At 44.1% G+C, this 19,597-nt stretch overlaps 1 protein-coding gene across 19 annotated transcripts in view; it reads left to right on the top strand.

Annotated features, from left to right (window-relative positions):
- The window catches only part of CAMK2B (calcium/calmodulin dependent protein kinase II beta), a 195,234-nt gene that overhangs the window by 112,173 nt on the left and 63,464 nt on the right, over positions 1-19,597 (top strand). For 14 of the 19 annotated variants that reach the window (XM_053367312.1, XM_053367310.1, XM_053367307.1 and 11 more), the window contains exon 6: positions 17,099-17,171. In XM_053367312.1, the coding sequence (XP_053223287.1) occupies positions 17,099-17,171 (73 nt within the window). Of the gene's footprint in view, positions 1-4,165; positions 4,239-17,098; positions 17,172-19,597 lie in introns of all 19 variants that reach the window. The other 5 variants (XM_053367311.1, XM_053367308.1, XM_053367309.1 and 2 more) reach the window with 1 other exon arrangement.

Genomic DNA, 19,597 nt, shown 5'->3' with positions numbered 1-19,597 from the left:
AAGGTAGCTTCCTATGCCGCTGTGCTAGATAAGTTTGCAAAGACACAGCCGGGGAGACTGATGTTCTTCCTGTGTTTCTTCCAGAATGCAGAGCAGGGCTATGACGTGTAACAGATTAAGCTTTTTCTCAATAAGGTTTTATGTAGACTATGGCCTGGAGGCCGTTGAGGGTTTTTCTTTTGCATCTGCTTGGGTTTGTATCTGCTTCAAGGCCCATTTGGGTCTACTAATATGCCCCTTCTCATCTTATGTTGGGCCTACAGAATTGTGCTTACTGTTTCTTGTAATCTTCCATCTCTTCCTTCATACAAAATTCAGATAGATGTTCATTGCCTAGGAGGGGGCTTCATATATTTGGGGGCTGACCCCGCCCAGAGGAGTAGAGAAGCACTGCTTCTCAGATTCAGGTGAGCTCCCTGAGAAATGAACTCTCATTTGTTCTATCACTATTTATTAAATTGTGCTAGCCCTTTGGGTACGCAATTCTAGTTGGCATAGTAGGATTTTTGCATGGTACCTTTGTGGGATTTGGGGCCAACTTCCACTTGTAGTGCCAGTCTAGGCACTACCACGAAAGAGACACAGATTCACATTCTTCTTCTTATAATTATTTTTGCAGTCTAATTTATATCCCTTTGCGGTTGGGATAGGGAGAGAAAAACAAGCAAAATGGTATTGTCCCCAGAGGGCAGCCTGCCCTCCCTAAAATCTAGTGAAGGAGGCAAGAGAAAGTCAGCTTTGGGGCATCACTGTGGCCAGGCCTGTATCCAGGTGTGTCCAGGGGTTAGAACAGCCTTCGCCAAACTAATTCCCTCCAGCTGTTGTGGATTACAAGTCCTATCAGCTGTACTGTCTGGGGCAGGTGGTAGTTGTGTTCCAAAACAGCTGTGGGTCACCAGATTGGTGAAGCCTGGATTAGCAAGTTGGGTTTGGAGGGGATCCGTAGAACAGCTGGGAGAGGTTCACATAGCACTTCTCTGTGTTGTGTCCTCTCTTCTTCCTCACATTTAAAATGCATTTTTGTAGAGAAGGCCCCAGCATGAGCATCTGTCAGAAAACCTTTCCCCATTTTAGCTGCAACTTTCAAGTTCACTGCAGAAGATACCTCAGGAAGCCTAAAACCCATGATCAGCAGCAATGTACTTGGTGAAGATTTCTCCTTTTGACATTTTCAGCACTCAGAGGTAAGAGCCTCTGTTTTCGATGGAGCTTATTCCCATGTAAGTGTGCCAGAATCCAGTCGTGATTAGAGTCCATTTTAATTTCCAATGACCTAGTTGATCCTGTAGGACAGAAAATGGTATTAAAGAAATAATCAGATAGCAACTGAAACAGTCAACATAACATTTCTGCAAAGCAAGTTATTTTTATCTGTCCTGCCTCCTTATTTCATTTATTTGTTTTAGAGATTTCTAATCCCACTTTTTCATATAGAGCCGCCCCCACCCCCTGTCTAAGTCAGTTTACAGCTTTTAAAGCTGGTTCTTTAGACACCCTTCCACAATCAAATTCCAAATGCACAGCTCACAGCTGAAACAGATTTATATGCATGCATTCCTTCCTGTAATTCCTGGCCATATTTAGTGACCTGTGACTACCAGGGGTATTCCCTCTTCTTGCAACACAGCTGTACTCTGAAATATTAAACACTTCCCTCGTCATAATTAGGAAGTGCGGTTTTCCAGAACTTACTAGCTGTTTCAAAAGACTGACTAAAGCAGCCACTTGTAAGCTATGGTGATTGAAAAGAGCTAAGAGGAGAATTGCCAGCAATGGTTCTGTCCCTCTTTTCCCTGCTTCCTTGCGGAAGGGTGTCTAAAGAACCAGCTGTTGCGGAGTCTTGATCCCAGCTCTGAGATTGCTCTTTCAGATCAAGAATGTAGCCCAACCATTTTATTTATTGAAAATACTGAAGGTAGGTTTCAGGTTGTGAATATATATAATCTGCTTGTGTGCAGAAGGTCCAGTGCAGAACTGATAATAATAGTTTGGACAAACCATTTATACAAACTCCTTGCATCTTTGTTGTTACCTTAGCCCAGTACTGGGGAACCTGTGGCCATCCAGATGTTGATGGACTCAACCAACCCCAGTCAACATGGCCAATGGTTAGAAGATTGTGTTTTTTAAAATCTGGCTATACGCATAACTAGCAGTTCACAATTCTTTTCAATAGTGTGATCTTCTCCTTTCCCCAACTGATAGGACTTTTGACGTTCCCCTTTTTGTTTTAGTGTATTTGAATGGGAACACACATCAATCAGTGTGCAAGCTTGCTGGCACTAGCAAACTGCAAATAGTGGAGTCCATGAATGTTGAATGGGCCACTAAACTGAGCCTTGGAAGCCTAAATTGTTTGAGATCCAGCGGAGGGGGTAGAACTGAAGTGTGGTACACGCTATGCGGAGATGTATAAAATTATAGATTAACAGCAGAACTTTGGCACATCCAATGAAGCTGAATGTTGGGAGATTGAGGATAGACAAAGAAAGCAGTTTTTAACACAACAGATAGCTATGGAATTCATTCCCGCAAGAAGTCGCGATGGCTACTAACTTACAGAGCTTTAAAAGAGGATTAGACAACTTAATGAAGGATAAGACTAATCAATTACTATAGTCCACAGTGGCTTCACTGTCAACAGCTACTAGTCTTGATGGCTGTGTTCTACCTCCACAATCAGAGGCAGTACCTTTGAATGCCAGTTGCTGGAAATCACAAGTAGGGAAAGTGTGTTGGATCAATCCATCAACCTGATGGATGATTTAGAAGGATTGGGTCCAGCATCACTTTCGCTCCCCATGTGTGACAGTATTTGTACTCAGCAGAGTTACATCTCAACACAGCTCCTTCCTTGGAAGCGTCTTTGGGGTTGAAGGTACACACGCAGTAGGCAATAAACACTCATGGATGCTATAAAGATTCAGTCAAGTGTAGAGGTTTACTTGACAGGCATAAAAGCATATTGGTAGCAGCTATAAAAGGTAAAGGTAAAGGACCCTTGGGCGGTTCACTCCAGTCAAAGGCATCTATGGCGTTGCAGCGCTCATCTCACTTGTAGGCCGAGGGAGCTGGCGTTTGTCCACAGACTGCTTTCTGGGTCATGTGGCCAGCAGGACTAAACTGCTTATGTGGCTGGGGCAGGTGTGGCCTAGAGAGAGTCCTTAAGGGCCAGATAGAGAGCCATGGAGGGCCACATTCACCCTGAGGGTCTGAGTTCCCCACTCTTGGTCATGCCCATGCAGCAGTAATGTTGGGGGATCAAATGAGCTACTTTGAGTTATTCCTGTCCCCACTGTCTGCAAAGGTGCCAGTTATATTATCCCATGTTAGTCCTCATATCTAGCACAGGACTGTCTTGGGCTATGCAGTTTTTCTCACTAGCTTCTTACACTGAGCAGGCGGAGTATCCTGGGGTAAAGGAATCTGCCTTTCCTGGAATATTTTCTGCACACTGAGTGTGGTGCTACATTTCCTAGGCCAGACAGTTTGCCCAGATCCAAGAGGTTCACAGCGGTCAGGCTTGCAGGTTGTGAGCAATGGCCTTTCACACAGTACCTATCCACACCCATAGATATTACCCTCTCTCTCTTTTTCCAAGCCAGCCTCATGGGCTTCCTTTGCTGTGTTTCAAAACTACTTATTATATACACGACTTCTGTAGCCCCAAGTGATCTGTTTTGGAGGGGGTGGGTGGGAGAGGCTCCCTTTGGCACTGCTCTCCATTCTCAGATCCTGACTGCACATAGTTTCTGGTGCTATTAACAGCCATCTGCACACATCTTGTGATAACCCCCTGTGGTCTCTGAGCTTTCACAACATTGTTTCTCTCCTTCTCTTGTCCCCCATATCCACCCTGCCCCCTGTCCCTTTCTGTCTGTCCATCTGTCTGTTGCTGTGGATCTTTCCCCTCCCCTTTCCCCCTTTTAATCTCTGGATTTTGTTTCCTGCCATGCATATTTTGGTTGTCGTCTTCTTTTGCTCACTCCCTTTCTATAACCTTCCTGTGCTCTCTTCTTCTTCTTCTTCTTACACCTTTCCTGCCTTTCTTCTGCGTATGATTTCTCCACTTCTCTCCTCCTGATCCCCATTGTCTGCCCCTTTCCCAACCTGCCTCCTGTCTTCCTTCCTCCCTCCCTCCCTCCCTTCCCGTTTTGTTTTGCAGTCACTGTATCCATCAGATATTAGAAAGCGTAACTTACATTCACCACTATGCCATTGTGCATAGGGACCTGAAGGTCAGTATATATATGCCTTTCACCCTCTCAGAATGTTGGGTGGGGAGCGTAGGTGCTGCCATAATAGATTGAATCTGGTCAGGTCTGGCATTCTGCCCTGCCAGGTTCCTTTTATTTTTGGCGTATGGGGAGGGCAGTTATTCAGAGTTGGTTTCCTCCCTGTCCGAACTTGCATGACAAAATCCTTCTCATCAACGCAGAACTCCAGTGAGACTGGTTGGGGACCCTGAGAACTTCCACACAAGGAAACACCCAGGCCCACATGAACCACCTGGTTCCAGTGATCCTGGCACTGACAGTTATTGTCCATAACGGGGGGAACTAAAGCAATTGGCTTGATTCTATAGCATTCATCATTCCATCTCTCCCATGTCTTCCCACTCGTGCTTGTGTGCGCGTTCTCTCTCTCTCTCTCTCTCTCTCCTTCTCTCTCCTTCCCTCCCTCTTCTTCCTCTCTCTGTTTCCTGATCTGCATCTCTTATCTTGTTTACCGGAACCCCTCCTCCCCAACTCTTGTCCCATTTACTTTTTTGGGCCAAAGCATTTGCATGTTGCCTTGGAGATCAGAAGTCATACAGTTTAGGGAGTGTGGTGCACAGCCATCAGTGCCAGCAGTTTGGGGCATGTAGCTACTCCTAGCGATGGAGAGTGTAGCATCACTGCATGTGCCTCCATGCATAAAAATAAAAATCCATGCATGTAGAAAACTTGCATGTCTGGAAGAAGGGTTCTTAGCCTAGCCTTCCCTCTGCCTTTAGTTTTCTGTGTGTACGGGATTTTTGTGTATGGAGCAACATTCCAGCGCATACCACACTTTCACCCGAAGTCTGAAGTTGTAGCATTTGGAAGAAGACTTTAGGGTATTACCTGCTGTTTTGTGAGAACTACATCTTCTCAGGGAACACATCTGGGTTTTGGTTCAAAAGGTGGGCATCACTTACTTTTTCTAGGAAGGAAATGGGCAAAGCACCAGCCATGTTATTTGAGAGAGATTGATAACAGAAACGGTCTGGTTGGATGAACCTATGATGCAACTGCCTGTAGGGTTTTTAGGAGTCAATGAGGCTTAAGGCTCAGTGCCCTACTTATGATCTGGCTTTGGCAGTAATCCAGAGTTGAGACACAGTAGGAAATGGTGTAAGGAGATAGGCACACCCTTGACATTTTTGTGAGCTCGGTAGGTGGGAAATGGCTCTGCTTGTGAACTTAGCAGTACCTCCTTGCTTCCTATTATAGGCAGTTTGGCTCATGGCAGTATTAGGATGCTTAGGTGTTCTGTACAGTCCCACTACCCAGAGATATCACTTTCAGATCTCTCTTCCTTCACTCGTTTCATCCCAGAACAGTGGGAGGTTTTGTATCAGGTGCAAGGTGGGGAATCCTCCGTAATTCCACAGTAAACCATGGGTATGAATATGTGTCCTATGTGGATTTTCAGCCAGAGTGGAAGGGGCCCTGGTTTTAAGCCTTAATTTTTCTCTATACTTTTAAAGCAACTTAGGGGAATGTGTGGACCATCCAGATGTTGTTGGACTGCAGCTCCCATCATCCATATCCATTGGCCATGCTGGCTGGGCTTGATATTAGTTGGAGTCCAACAGCATCCAGAAAGCCACAGGTTCCCCATTTCTGTGTTGTGCAATATGCAGGATTGGGGATTTTGTGGTGGAAAGATGCTGTTTAGTTTTTAAAATAGAGAATACATTTTGGCTTGGAGCAAGGTTGCAAAACCTCCAGGCAGTAACCATATCATGTCCATGCTCCTGACATCCCCCTAGCCAACAGTTGGCATTAAATACACAATTAGCAGGAGATGGGGGAGGAGGCAAAGCAAGAAACATATTGATCTTTGACTTGCTGCAGTGGCATGTGAATAAGCCCTTGGTTTTTTGTTTCCCCTCCGGATGGCTGTATTTTTGTGTCAGTGCCATTTCTAAGCCAAGTGGGGCTTTGTTGGCTATCTCCCCCTCCCCTTCCTTTCAAAAGTAGCATGCCCCAGACATAGCATTAAGGGACAAAGCTTGTCAGGCACACACTCTTTGACTGTCATCTGGCTTATTTTAGCAAGCAAGTATGTCCTGTCATCATGCTGGCAAGACAATAATTGGATGAACCGAGGCCAGCAATAGCATTTTGGTAACTGAAGCTGGAGCCTCAAGCGCTGAAGCTAAAGAAGTATCCTCGTGGTAATAAGAGTGAGTCTCCTGTAGTCACCAGAGACACCCCCTCGGGGGAGAGATTATCACATGTGTTGGGCAAAACTCCAGAGCTCTTTGAGCACATTGAAGCTGGCAGCCTCTTCACAGTGCACAGGTGACTGCTGCCAAGTTGGCCCTGGGAAAAGGACAGGGCTATTTCTGGATCATGGCCATACCATGCTCTATAGTTTCCTAAAGGAGTACTTTTCCTCCTTCCCTTTTGGAGCCCACAGTTGACATTGAAGGGCCTTTTGCCTCCGCAGACAAGAGTTGTATGCAGGTCCCTATTAATACAGATCAGACGAGAGCAGCATCATTTGACACCCGTCAGCTTCATGGTGGTTCTGGAAGTTCACTTGGTCTGATCTACTTAAGACAGTGTGTGGCAGGGGGGTAGGTGCTGGTGGGAAGGCAAATTCTATTCTATGGATCATTAGAAAAGAAATGGTGATTGTTAAAAAAATAGTTGTTATTTATTTAAATATTTATAAGCTGCACTTCCCTAAAAAATACAAGGCTGCATGCAGCATGCAAAATTGCAACAAGTACAACAAAAACATCAGGGGAAAAATCAGTAAAAACATCAGTAAATACTGGTTGGTAAAAAGAATTTCACATTGCAAGGGCTGTGCGAATAACACTGTTTTTAGGATAAATCTAAAAGAAGACGCAAATTATTTCTGCCAAACCTCTACAGGCAGGGAGTTCCACAGGTTAGTCCCTAGTAGGTCACCAATATCATAATGGCATTAGAAAAATCTGTAGTGCGCTCACACTTGTTATACCATGGACAGTTCTGGTTGCCTCAATTCAAAAAGGATAAAAGCTTCAGAAAAGGGAGAAACCAAAATGGTTAAGGGTATTGCGTGACTCCTTTGCGAAGAAAGGTTGCAACATTTGGGGCTTTTCATTTTAGAAGGAAGGTAAGGAGACACAATAGAAGTGCATAAAATTACGTTTGTTATGGAGAAAGCGGAAAGAGAGAAGTTTTTCTTTTCCATAACGCTAGAACTCAGGGACATCCAGTGAAGCTGAATATTGGAAGATTCGGAACAGACAAAAAAAAGTTCCTACATAAAACTATGGCATTCGCTCCCACAAGAAGTACCAGTGGCCAGCAATTTGGATGGCATTAAAAGAGGGTTAGACAAATTAAGGAAGGATAGGGCTAATCACTGGCTACAATCCACTGTGATTCCACTGTCAGAGGCAGTTTACCTCTGAATACCAGTTGCTGGGGGGAGGGCTGTTTTGATCACATCCTGCTTTGGGTTTCCTGTAGGCATCTGGTTGGCTAATGTGAGAACAGGATGCTGGGCTAGATAGAACCGTTGGTCTGAGCCAGCAGGCTCTTCCCATATGTTATCATGCTATTTGAGACCCTTTCTGGGTAAGAGGAGTGTCCAGAGTTGTGCCAAGTTCCCCCCCAGAAAAAAACAACAGGTAGTGTTATAGCTCAGTAACGGAGCCCGTGCTATGCATGAAGAAGATTCCAGGTTCATTCCCTGGCATCTCCATATATAATGTGGAAAAGCCTGTCTGAAACTCTGGGGAGCCACTGCCACTCAGTGTAGGTTATATTGAGAGAGATGGACCAAAGGCACGCTCTTAGGTTTCTTTCCATACTTTCCAACACCTGAGAGAGTTTAATTTCCGATCAAGGTAATTGTAGCATTTTTGTGAGCAAGCAAAATGCCATGTCAGTTGGGTGTGTGTAGGTGTATGTCAACTGGCATGCATTAGCAAAGATATTTCCAAATGTTACCTTCAAAATATTCTGCTTTACAGTCTAGAAAGAACTTTTATTTTTTAAGTGTTGAATCCAAGAAGCTTGAAATAGACATGTTTTAAATTGCAGTTGGCTTCCAGGAGCCTAGGTATCTTCAGAACTAGCAAAGTCATCCAATCCAATTCCAAACAAATGAAGACAGTACTCATTGATGGGCAACATAGGTCTAGATTTAGGTACACTCCAGCAGCCTATACACATCAGAAAAATAGGCACCATGCTTATATTTAAAAGGTGCATTTGTTGGACATTGATCTCTAGGAGTATTAGGTCACATCCCCACACCATATATCTGAAACACTCTCATTCCACTTTAACAGTCACAGCTTCCCCCAAGAATCCTGAGAACTGTAGTTTGTTAAAGGTGCTAAACCTCTGAATTAACTCAGTTATTAGCCACAGTTGTAGACTGTCAGTCCAGGGCTAGCCAACATGGTGTCCTCCAGATGTTGTTGAACTTCATTGACTATGCTGGCTCAGGCTGATGGGAGTCCAACATCTGGAGTGCACCATATTGGCTACTCCTGCTATAGTCCATTTCATGTGTACATGAACACATGAGGCTGCTTTGTAGTCAGACCATGGCCCATCTACCCCAGTATAGCCTACTCTGGCTGGCAGAAGCTCCAAGATCTCATGCCATTTTTTTAGCTAGAGGTGCTGAAAACTAAACTATGTGCTCTATGACTGAGCTATAGTTCCTCCTAAGGTATCCAGTTACGACGGATTTATCTAACCAGAATGATTTACCCATCTCTGCATTGCATTCCAGTGCAGCAGAAGTTGGACTTTCAGTGCAATACAATAATAAACCCCTCAACTCCCAGAGATGCCAGTGAAGCTGATTAAAATATATTCAGTAAAAGAAAGGACCCCAAAGCATAGAAAAATCCACTGCATTACATGTCAATTTTTTCATTCTCCCAAAACTCATAGGGTTGCACTGCCCCAGTGAAGAGGATCTTACTGCTCCTTCTATTCCATTGCTCTTGCATCACATAATTATCCTTGGGCTGTCCTTTGGTTAGACTCTATTCCTCTGCAGCCCTAAAAACCCCAGCACAGAAAATGTTCTTTCTTATTTAGAGCCCATTACCTTTCTCACCTGGCACCTGATCCATCACCAGTTTCACTTTCAGGGAGAGGGTGAGGGAGAGAAAGTGAGCATGTCCAAATAACCAATTGGATTCTAGGCTAGCACATGCATAAGCGTAGCAACCAAGACAACAGCTTGGCAACAGGAGCAGCTGAACCAGGATACCTTAAAAATACTAATGAGAAGGGACAGAGCCCTCAGTCTTGTTCTGGAGAAAGCAGGCAGGCAACTAGCACTGGCTGGTTCAGCCACCCAGAGTTTTAGCCAGGTTTGAGCCAGCGCAATATTTCTGCTACATGGAAGAGGAAGGAAGAAGGCTGCAAGGATGTGTCCTCCTCGGAAAGGGGGAGGCATGGTAGAGCACAAGCATTTGCCTTGGAATGACCACAAAGATCGACAAAAGGCATGTTTTCATAAAAGTGCCATATGCTAATTTATATAAAGGTAAAGGGACCCCTGACCATTAGGTCCAGTCGTGGCCGACTCTGGGGTTGCAGTGCTCATCTCGCTTTATTGACCAAGGGAGCTGGTGTACAGCTTCCGGGTCGTGTGGCCAGCATGACTAAGCCGCTTCTGGCGAACCAGAGCAGCACACGGAAATGCCATTTACCTTCCCGCCGGAGTGGTACCTATTTATCTACTTGCACTTTGATGTGCTTTTGAACTGCTAGGTTGGCAGGAGCAAGGACTGAGCAACGGGAGCTCACTCCGTCGCAGGGATTCAAACCGTTGACCTTCTGAGCGGCAAGTCCTAGGCTCTGTGGTACAGCGCCACCCACGTCCCTTTATATAGATAGGTGCAAATTTGGAAATAATTCCTACAATTAAAAATGAAATATAATACTTCTTACCTTAGTGGTGATGACTGTGAGCAGGTGGCCTCTGTTCCTGCTGTCTTGTTTTTAACTATTGGAAGGTGTCTGCTCTGCTCCTTTCTTAGGGTTCTTCATCCCCAAGAGGACATCTTCAAATACTGTCTCTTGTAAAATAAGACATGTGGCCACCCTAGTTTGCCTTCCTCATCAGAGGAAGTAAATGTGATGTCAGTGTGGCTCTCAGGACCTAGCCAAATGATGGACATCCAAGGGCACTTAATGTGGATTTTTTATTTAGATTAGAAAATGATAGCCCACCATTCAGTTCCCCACGCCTCCAGCAAGCCTTTCAGCACAGTAAAATATAAATGCAATCAATAAAACATAACAGCATTGAAATCACATAAGAAATAGAACAAGCATGTGAAAGCAGTTTGGAACTAATTTTAAAGGGAGTAAATGTATTAAAAGACCTGGAAAAGGTGTTTGTTTTTTTAAGGGGGTTTGTATAACACTGAAATGTTAAGAAAGCATGTACCAGGTGAACTTCTCTGGGGATCTCGTACCATACCTGGGGCACTCCCAGTGAGAAGACTTGCTCCAACATTTCCACACATTTCTCCTTAGGTATCTGGGCACCTGGAAGAAGGCCTATAAAGAAGATTAGGACATGTAAGCAGGCTGATTTGGAAAAGTGACCCCAGTTATTTATTTATTTTGGCATTTATGTATTGCCCAATTAACCACATCCTCTAGGTGATAACAGATTGAAATAACTATACAATCAAATTAGCAACTGAATCAGTCAATAGAAAGGCTGCACCAGCACAAAATTACCATAGTGTAAAATCAGCATGAAACCACACAAAGCAGCATAAGATAAATAAAAACAACACTTAAACCCAACAAGGGGAAAAAATATTTTGAAGGAGCAGAAAGTGCAAAATGCATTAGCACCCTTTCCCTACTCTGAACTGTGTTCAGAATCTTGGTGCTCAGAAAGCGATAAAAGGTTGGCTATTTTCTTTCAGAGAATGCTTGTGGGGTGAAGGGGGGGGTGTATTTTAATACATATTTATAACTGGAAGAAGTGGTGACACCAAGAAGGCCATTCATGAGCTGATCTCCATTTTCTCTGGACAAGGTACATCTTGTATATGGTGTGGCTTTTGAGGCAGCTACCATAAGATTTATCACCATGCAGTTGGAAAGCCTACAGATTAGTGTCCCTCGTCACAGCTGTGTCTCTGGGGACTTTCCTGGCCATTTTATTGGTAGATATATGTCCTCCACCTAAATGCACACCGGGTGATAATGTCAGGCAAATTCTCCTTGTGGAGGCCCAATGGATGTGGCTGCCCACCCCCTCAATTTCAAGACAGATAAATTGCTGCAAATAATAATAATAATAATAATAATAATAATAATGTATTATTTGTACCCCGCCTATCTGGCTGGGTTTCCCCAGCCACTCGGGGCGGCTTCCACAAAGACCAAAAATACACTAATATGTCATTCATTAAAAACTTCCCTGAACAGGTCTGCCTTAAGATGTCTTCAGAATGTCAGGTAGTTGTTTATCTTTTTGACATCTGATGGGAGGGTGTTTCACAGGGCGGGTGCCACTACCGAGAAGGCCCTCTGCCTGGTTCCCTGTAGCTTTGCTTCTCGCAATGAGGGAACCGCCAGAAGGCCCTTGGCGCTGGACCTCAGTGTCCGGGCAGAACGATGGGGTTGGAGACGCTCCTTCAGGTATACTGGGCCGAGGCCGTTTAGGGCTTTAAAGGTCAACACCAACACTTTGAATTGTGCACGGAAACGTACTGGGAGCCAATGTCGGTCTTTCAAGACCGGTGTTATGTGGTCTTGGCCCAAGTCACTGTGAACTCAGGTGTCTGTATGGAGTGCTTACTTCACATGTATGTTGAATGCATGGTGGAGAGAGAGTATGTACCCACTTTTTCCACTATTCAGGAAAAAATCCTGTCCATATGCAGTGACATTCCCAGTAGGTAGGGTTCAACTCTAGGATCAAGGGAGTTCTGAGCAACTTTCCAACTGGTTGAGGTGTCCAAGTACACAACACCAAACGAAAAGGAAACACAGCACCAGAAAAATAGATGCCATTATGCACAAAATGTGCTAATTTATATCTATACGTGCAAATTTTGGTATAGATGCAAAATCTTATAACTTCCAATGAATAGAAAATACTGTACATCCCATCAAAAGGGAACAGACAATGAGTGATCAGTAACCTGCTCAGACTGTTGTCCAGATGACCTTTTGATGGGCAACTTCAAGGTCCCTTCTGCTCTCCTTCTTCTTACGGTTCTTCACCTTGAAACAAGACTTGGTTAAGACAGCACTTCAAATAAAGGACAAATGGCCTTATATTTGGAGGGCTGCCTCATGTTTGGTGGTCTTTAGCAGTGGCAGTGCACTGCCATTTTTAATTTCCCATAGTGTTCCAGAGCAATTTTGTGCCAGGGGTGTTGTGGGAAATGTAAAATAGTAGCTCACAGATTTAGGGCACTTGTTGGCAGTGTTAGGGCCTATCAATGTGTTGAAGTTTTGGCAGCCCTCAAAGGGTCCTGGGCCTGACAGTAGGGGTTTGGGAAAGACTTTTCAGCTATATTAGTCAACTACTTACAGGGTCTTTTCTTCTCTTAGGAAGAATGGCTGTTAAGATTTGGAGTCAATAAAATACAACTTATCACCAGGTCTTGCTAACAGGAGCAATCTCGGTTGAGTCTAGATATTAGGGTACTTAAGGAATTAGATTTGTGTGAATTGTGCTGTGAACTGACTTGATCCACAGTTCCTGAACTAATAATGTGCTGAACAGAATGTAGTTATCCTTTAGATGTCATACATCTTTGCGTAGTGATGCAGTTGCTGGCTCAAAAAACATTAAATAAATTTTGAAATGTGTATTTAGAGAGAAAATATGTTTAGAAACGTGAATTTTATTAGGTTTCTTTCCAAAAACATTTATTTAAATATGCATTTATGTGTGAATTTTTGTGTAGATTTTTTTTAAAAAAATCACAAATCGGTGCTGAAATAGTAACAGATTTATGAATTAACACATACAAATGAGGTCAAGTGAAACTGCCCTCTTCTGCCATATTGTTTTTGGGAGGTGCTGGTAGGATAATATTGAATTAAAATACTTTGTTCACATGACATATGCACACCTCCAACAAGGAGTAACTTATTCAGAACTGATCAGTGCATGGTATGAAAGTGTGTTGCATATAGGGCAAAACCAGATTCTTTAAGAATGAGCCAGGAACTCTTGTCATGCACACCACTAGCAGCAATATGTTAAGGGTACAATGAGCAAATGCCTTAAAGGGACCCATCTTTTCCCACACAAAAGCAGGGTTGTTGGGCCTGATCCATGTAGGAGTTGCTCATGTTTTAGATGGCAAGCTGTAGAACTTAATTTTCTTCGTTTGGTTTCCGTTTTTATTAGTGGCAATCCAACTGGTGTCTGCAGCTTAGGATATGAAACAAAATTAGTTTGTTCATTTGTAGACTGAAAGGAATTAGAACCCAGATTTTTAATGTCCTCACCCAAATATGGCAGTGCTATTCCTTCTGTAGGGCAGGTAAATAATTCATGGATGAGGAACCTATGACCCCCAAGATGATTTTGAGCTTCAGCTCCCATCAACCCCAGCCAACATGGCCTATGATCAGGGATTATGGGAGTTGCAGTCCAGCAACATCTGGAGGTCCACAGGTTCCCCAATGCTGACTTAAGCGATGCCCCAATTTTAAATGCACTCTTTGTTGCAGTAGTCAGTGATGTAGATAAATTTATCTATGTGCATAATGAAAGCTATGCGGTATAGCATTGGCATTATCCATTTTATTCTTAAAATGATCTTTTCTTGTCCATTGGGTGATCATTCTCTTTCTGTGTCAGAATCCTGTGGAGACAGATGAGCTTTACACTGTGTTGAAGGTCAACAGGATTCAAGGACACTCTGCTGAGATCAGCTTGTTCATTCAGTTCTTTAGGGATAATCATTTTCAGTACATTAGCGATGTGCAGGAGGGAATAATCACTTATTATCAGGGACCCATATCACACATGGATTACCCTAAACTGGGACTGCTTCATTTTTAGATGGACACGCAATATATTTTATGTGTACACCTAAAGATGTAAAGTTTGCTGTTACGTAATGTGTGGAACATCACATAGAGCTGAAACAGTTTTGGCAAACTGCATTTGCCACTGATAATCATGCCTAACTAGTGAGTGAGATGGGCGCACAACCCCAGAGTCTGTCAAGACTGGCCCGTATGGGCAGGGGTACCTTTACCTTTATCTTCCCCCTACTTCCCACTACAACTATGCTTTCAGATACCCAGCTGTAACCTCACACCGCACCTTGGCTTATCTGTGAAGCTCACTCTATTGCCTTATCACATTCAAGAGGGACTACAAATAGGCTGGAGATTTTCTTCAGATTTACCTTAGACTCTGCCACGGGCTCAGAGCAACCTAAGAGCTTCATCCAGATAGAACAGGATTTCTGCAAACTTCTAAGAAACTCTCCAAATGTCTTTGGGCTATAAACATTGTGGGTTTATTTGGTGGTTTCACATTGGTGGACGGTGCTTACTCTTGGATGCAAGTCAGGGTATCTAATATTCACCACTACCACCCCAGAAAAACCCACTTGCACCTCCCAAATAATTGTTCCTGAGGGTTCAGGGAACCCTCCAGAGCAGTATGGGATATGGTTCATTTGCTGGGGGCCCCTTTTTTGCTGCAGGCCCCCTTTATGCAGGTGTCCCCCCCAGTCTTACGAGCAAGGGAGGAGGCTGGTGACTGTCACACCACTGCTGCTGGAGGGCCCACACCTGGGTGCTGGGAGGGACACCCAGGGCGACATGCCCAGGGCCCTGCCAAACTCTGGAGCCAAGCCGGAGTGATGGATCCCTAAAAGGCAGGTGAGTGCAAGAAGAGTGCTGTTAAGTAATGCTTTTCTGTTTTGGCCTCTGGGAGAATGTATCTCTGGAAGAGATACTGATGAACAAGTAGAGATGGGGCATAATTGAGGAGCTTAGATGTGAGCCAAGCCTTAGAAGCGGCTGCTTCTGGTGTTGCTTAAATGGTTGCTTGTGAAATTGTTAACGGTGGTGATAATTGGTTGATTGCCTTCCTTAGCAGGGCCAAGAGTGTTATTGTACACAGTGTCTGCTTGGATCTATGCAGGAAAGTACTAGGATGGTCATTTGCATATTAGAGAGGGGGGAAAGTGGAAATGCATTGCCAAAAAAGGACACCGATTTGCATACCATTTGCCTATGCTACTTAATACGTATAGATGTAAACTGGGAAGCAATTACTACAGTTTAAGTAGAAATATAGTAAATCTTCACCTAAGACTGTGACCAGGTAGTCTGTGTGCCAGCTCAATCTGCTGTTCAGGTGCTAACCATTGACGGGCAACTTCAGGGCTCTTCTTGCTGTCCTGTCTTCTGATTCTTACCTCTAAACCAGACTTGGATCAGACATGCCTTCAAGTTGAGGGCTGTCCCATGTGAAGTAGGGCACATGGCTATGCCATCTAAAAAATGGAAATGTGTGATTAGAGAGAGGATAGATTTCAGTAAGCCCTTCAGTGAATGTTTGAACTTCTTGTTGTTCCTGAGCATTCACATTTATGAAATCAGACCTGCACATGACCAAGTCTTCTACTTGCTTTAGAATGGTCAATGACTACATCACCGTCTTTTAAAATTCATCATGCTTCACAAACTCCTGAGATCTTCTCAAGCCATGTAATGGGGAAAGAGGATTATCACAGAGGTGTTCCAAGTACTTCTTTGTTTCTTTTTAAGGGACAGCCATCAATGTATACACTGAACATCTAATCTTCCAGATAGCATTATTGGGCTGGGCTTTTGCGGCTTTCTCTCCTTCCTGCCATGTGGTAATAAGTCACAAAAAGTACAATAATCCTTAGTTGGACATACTTCTGCCGCCTCTGCGAGATGAAAATAAAAAGCAGTGACTGCTACATTGGTCATTACGTTTGAATATAGGAATATTTAAAATTGCCCATGGACCACCGTTGAATTGACAAAGGATATAAGCAACCGACTCAGTCAAACTAATTTGAAACCTTTGGCAAATTCTGTTTGAGCGTAAGTGGATTTGGTGCCAAGCCTGCTCCAGATTTGAGGAGGCCTTTGATGGAAGTGCCCTTGTGGGCCTCTGACCACAAACATTGCCGGTGGTGGAAATTAAAATTTCACAGAATGCAGAAGAATCATGCTACGTTGGGGGCACTGTATGGAATTATAAAGACTTGAGTCCCTGGTGCACCTAGTCACGAGGGCTCAGGGCAAAGCTTTGCAATGGCAGGCCCGGTCGGGTGGAGGTCTGGCAGCGGTCCCAAGGTGCTGAGTGCTGACGTCAGACCTGAATAGGTGGCTTGCAGCTCCAGAACAGGGTTGTGGAAGGTGATGGGAGTTTGAGGGCAGAGATGACAAACTTCCTGTGACCCTCCTTAGAAGTTCCATTCCTTTGCCTTCCTTGAGTTCAGCAACGACACCTCTGGTGTCCCTTCTTCACCTGCTTTGTAACTGGTCCCCTGGCTGTCAGATTTCCTATCTGTCTTGAGTCCTTGCATTTTAGCTCTCCCAGAGCGAGGCGAGGGGCAATTCATCATTCTGCAGTCCTATTCTCACTTTCCCAGAGTTTGTATCTGTAACTTGGGGTTTCTCTTCTTTTTGCAATTAGAACCTGAACAGAGAGGGAGTCAGATTCCTTTATTTTCCATTCTCCCTTTCCTCCCTTTCCTTGTCCTTCTTCTCCTCTTCCGTTTTCCCTTTCCTTACTTCTCCCCCCATTATTCCCACCCCACCCCACCAGCCTGTGTGGTTGTTACCACTCACCGTGAACTAACACGCCCCCTGGTGTTTGCATGCAGTCATTGCATCCAGCAGATCCTGGAGGCTGTTCTCCATTGCCACCAAATGGGGGTCGTCCACAGAGACCTCAAGGTGAGTTTTCTTCCCCACTGCTCTGTCCGTCTGTCCGTCTTTGTATCTTTGCATGTTTTTTTTTAAAGAAGCGGATCAGTTCTGAGTTGTTCAGACCAAATTTCCTAAAAATCCTGTTGCAGGATCCTCTAGTAATCAGACCAATGGAAAGCAGTGATGTACTGCTTGATGATGGATTAGGACATCCCTGTGACAGCCCAATCAGAAATCAGCTTAATGATACCTGCATATGTACTGTAGCTTTTGCTGTGATTCCTCCCCGGGCATGGCTGACCATTGGGGAACAATATTTTGTACACCAGGTGATACCTGTCATCTTAACAAAGGGAAAACTGCCCATTTTTTAACCCCCTCTAGATGTGGTCATAAGGTTTGAGTCAGACACACTGTTTATTCAGCTTTTTGCTCTGTTGTAATAGTGCTGTTGGTGCTTGCCACAGTTTTTCAGAGCTAAACTTTATTAGTGGCACTGCAGAGATGGTTGGAGGCAGCATTTATGCGGAGTTTATTGCCACACGGTGGTAAACTCACAAACTGCACCCTTAATGTAGAGGCAAAAGACAAGTGGAGCACTTTTGAGCGGGGCTTGTTCAGAAAGTTCTCATTTCAGGGGTTAGGAGAGGTGTTTATGTGTCTTTGACTGCAATGGTCCAAGGACGTAGCATGCATGAGTGCTTGCTGGCCCTTGTCAGCTCACACAGCCAACGGGCTGGCACAACTGATTTCTTTCGCTCACTATAGAACAGCCCCGTGGGGTGGGGGGAAACGACCTGCAGCTCCCTCCCTCCAAGAAGCACAGGAAGGAACCCAAAAGGAATTGTCCTTAACAAAGGACTTCACTTGCTTTAGAATAGTCTATTAATGCACCTGGGGCTGTTCATTTCTATTCTAGTAGCACCCCTGCCTGAGCAAGTGTTATCAACCATTCCTAATTCTTTTACTCCCAAGCCTTCTGTAATCCCAGTTATATGCCACTCATTGGGCAGTGCCTGACTGTTTGAGGTTGCCCCCATAATATTGGCAGGTATGTAGTCCCTTGCAAAGAAAGCATTTTTATGTTTACCTACTGCATGGTGAAGTGTTTCTCCCATCCCATACTATTTTTTAGCTAATCAGAGCTGATTTCTGGGCAGCTGTCAGGTGGCAGTCCAGGGCGACATGGTAGGGTCTAGGACAGCCGAATTGCAATGCTTTTCAATAAATGATTCATTCGGTTCCCCAACTGCTCCCTGCCTTTTTCCGCTTTCCTTTTAGCCACTCATCCTCCCACCCTCAACCATTTCCAAACTTTTTCTCCTCCCATGGTGGGTGTCTGGGGCAAGGGCTCCAACATGAGCAGTAGATGAAACAGATATAACATCTCTCCAGATGTTTGCATGCATTATGTCTGGTTTAAATGTGTGCAAATTATTTGTTCACTGTGACTTAACCGTATTGGATTCTTGTTCTCTGTTTGTTCGCTCCCTGTCTGGTCTCTTTACAACACTCTGGGCCTGGAGCCATGGAGTATTATAAAGAGATCCTGTTTTGACGAGTGTAATGGACAGTTGAGGTTCAGCGATGCCTGTGTTTGTTAGAGTGGCAATGAGATAATGGGGAACATTTACAATAACAACTCTGTGTCTGTGTGTGCAATATGTACTCGGGCGCTACTTGCTGAAAAGTAGTGTGGTGTTTCTGTTGGCACTTAGAAAGATCCTGGGCTTCCCCTCTCACTCCAATTCCACTGTATTTGCTGATACTTTTCATATTGGGCTTTGGGACAGAAATTTGACATTAAAGAAGTTATGTGTTAATAGTTTAACTTTCTGCTTAACACAAACAACGCCTGATTCTTTTATGCATCGTTTTGGGGCTCACCAATTCACAAAGTTCTTATTTGGCTCATTTGCACATTGACCTTTCCTTGAGATGGCTTTCTTTTCAAAATTGCCTAATCATGTTTTGCCTGAAACTACCTAAATCTGACAGAGGCAAGTTGTTGTTTTTTATGTGTCCATTAAAAAAATGTACCCAGAACTTTGGACAATGTTACTTAAGCATGAAGGCCCATTGATAAGTGTTCTGCTGCTGAAAAGATGTTCTCGGGAATAGTGTATGATATTACATTAGTAGCAGCAATGTGGAAGATCTTCTGATTCTTGGTTACTATAAATATTTTCTCTAACCAGTTTTGAAATGAAGTCCATCAGATATTAAACCAGAATTTCATGCATGGGCTAGTCCTGTGGCTATGGGTGGGCCGCTTGCCTGCCCTGTTCTTGCACATGGGATTGTACAATTTGCAACTGAGCACCTGTTATTCCAAGGAACAGGGCTCTTGCCTATAATACTTGGCTGAAATGCAGTACTGGTGATAAACACACATCTATGGTAATCTGTAAGGCAGGGATGGGGAATCTGTGGCCCCCTATATGTTGTTAGAC

This window comes from Podarcis raffonei, chromosome 15 (assembly GCF_027172205.1).
Source record: "Podarcis raffonei isolate rPodRaf1 chromosome 15, rPodRaf1.pri, whole genome shotgun sequence".
In the NCBI taxonomy this organism is placed as follows: domain Eukaryota; kingdom Metazoa; phylum Chordata; class Lepidosauria; order Squamata; family Lacertidae; genus Podarcis; species Podarcis raffonei.
This window is presented reverse-complemented; position numbering and strand designations above follow the sequence as displayed.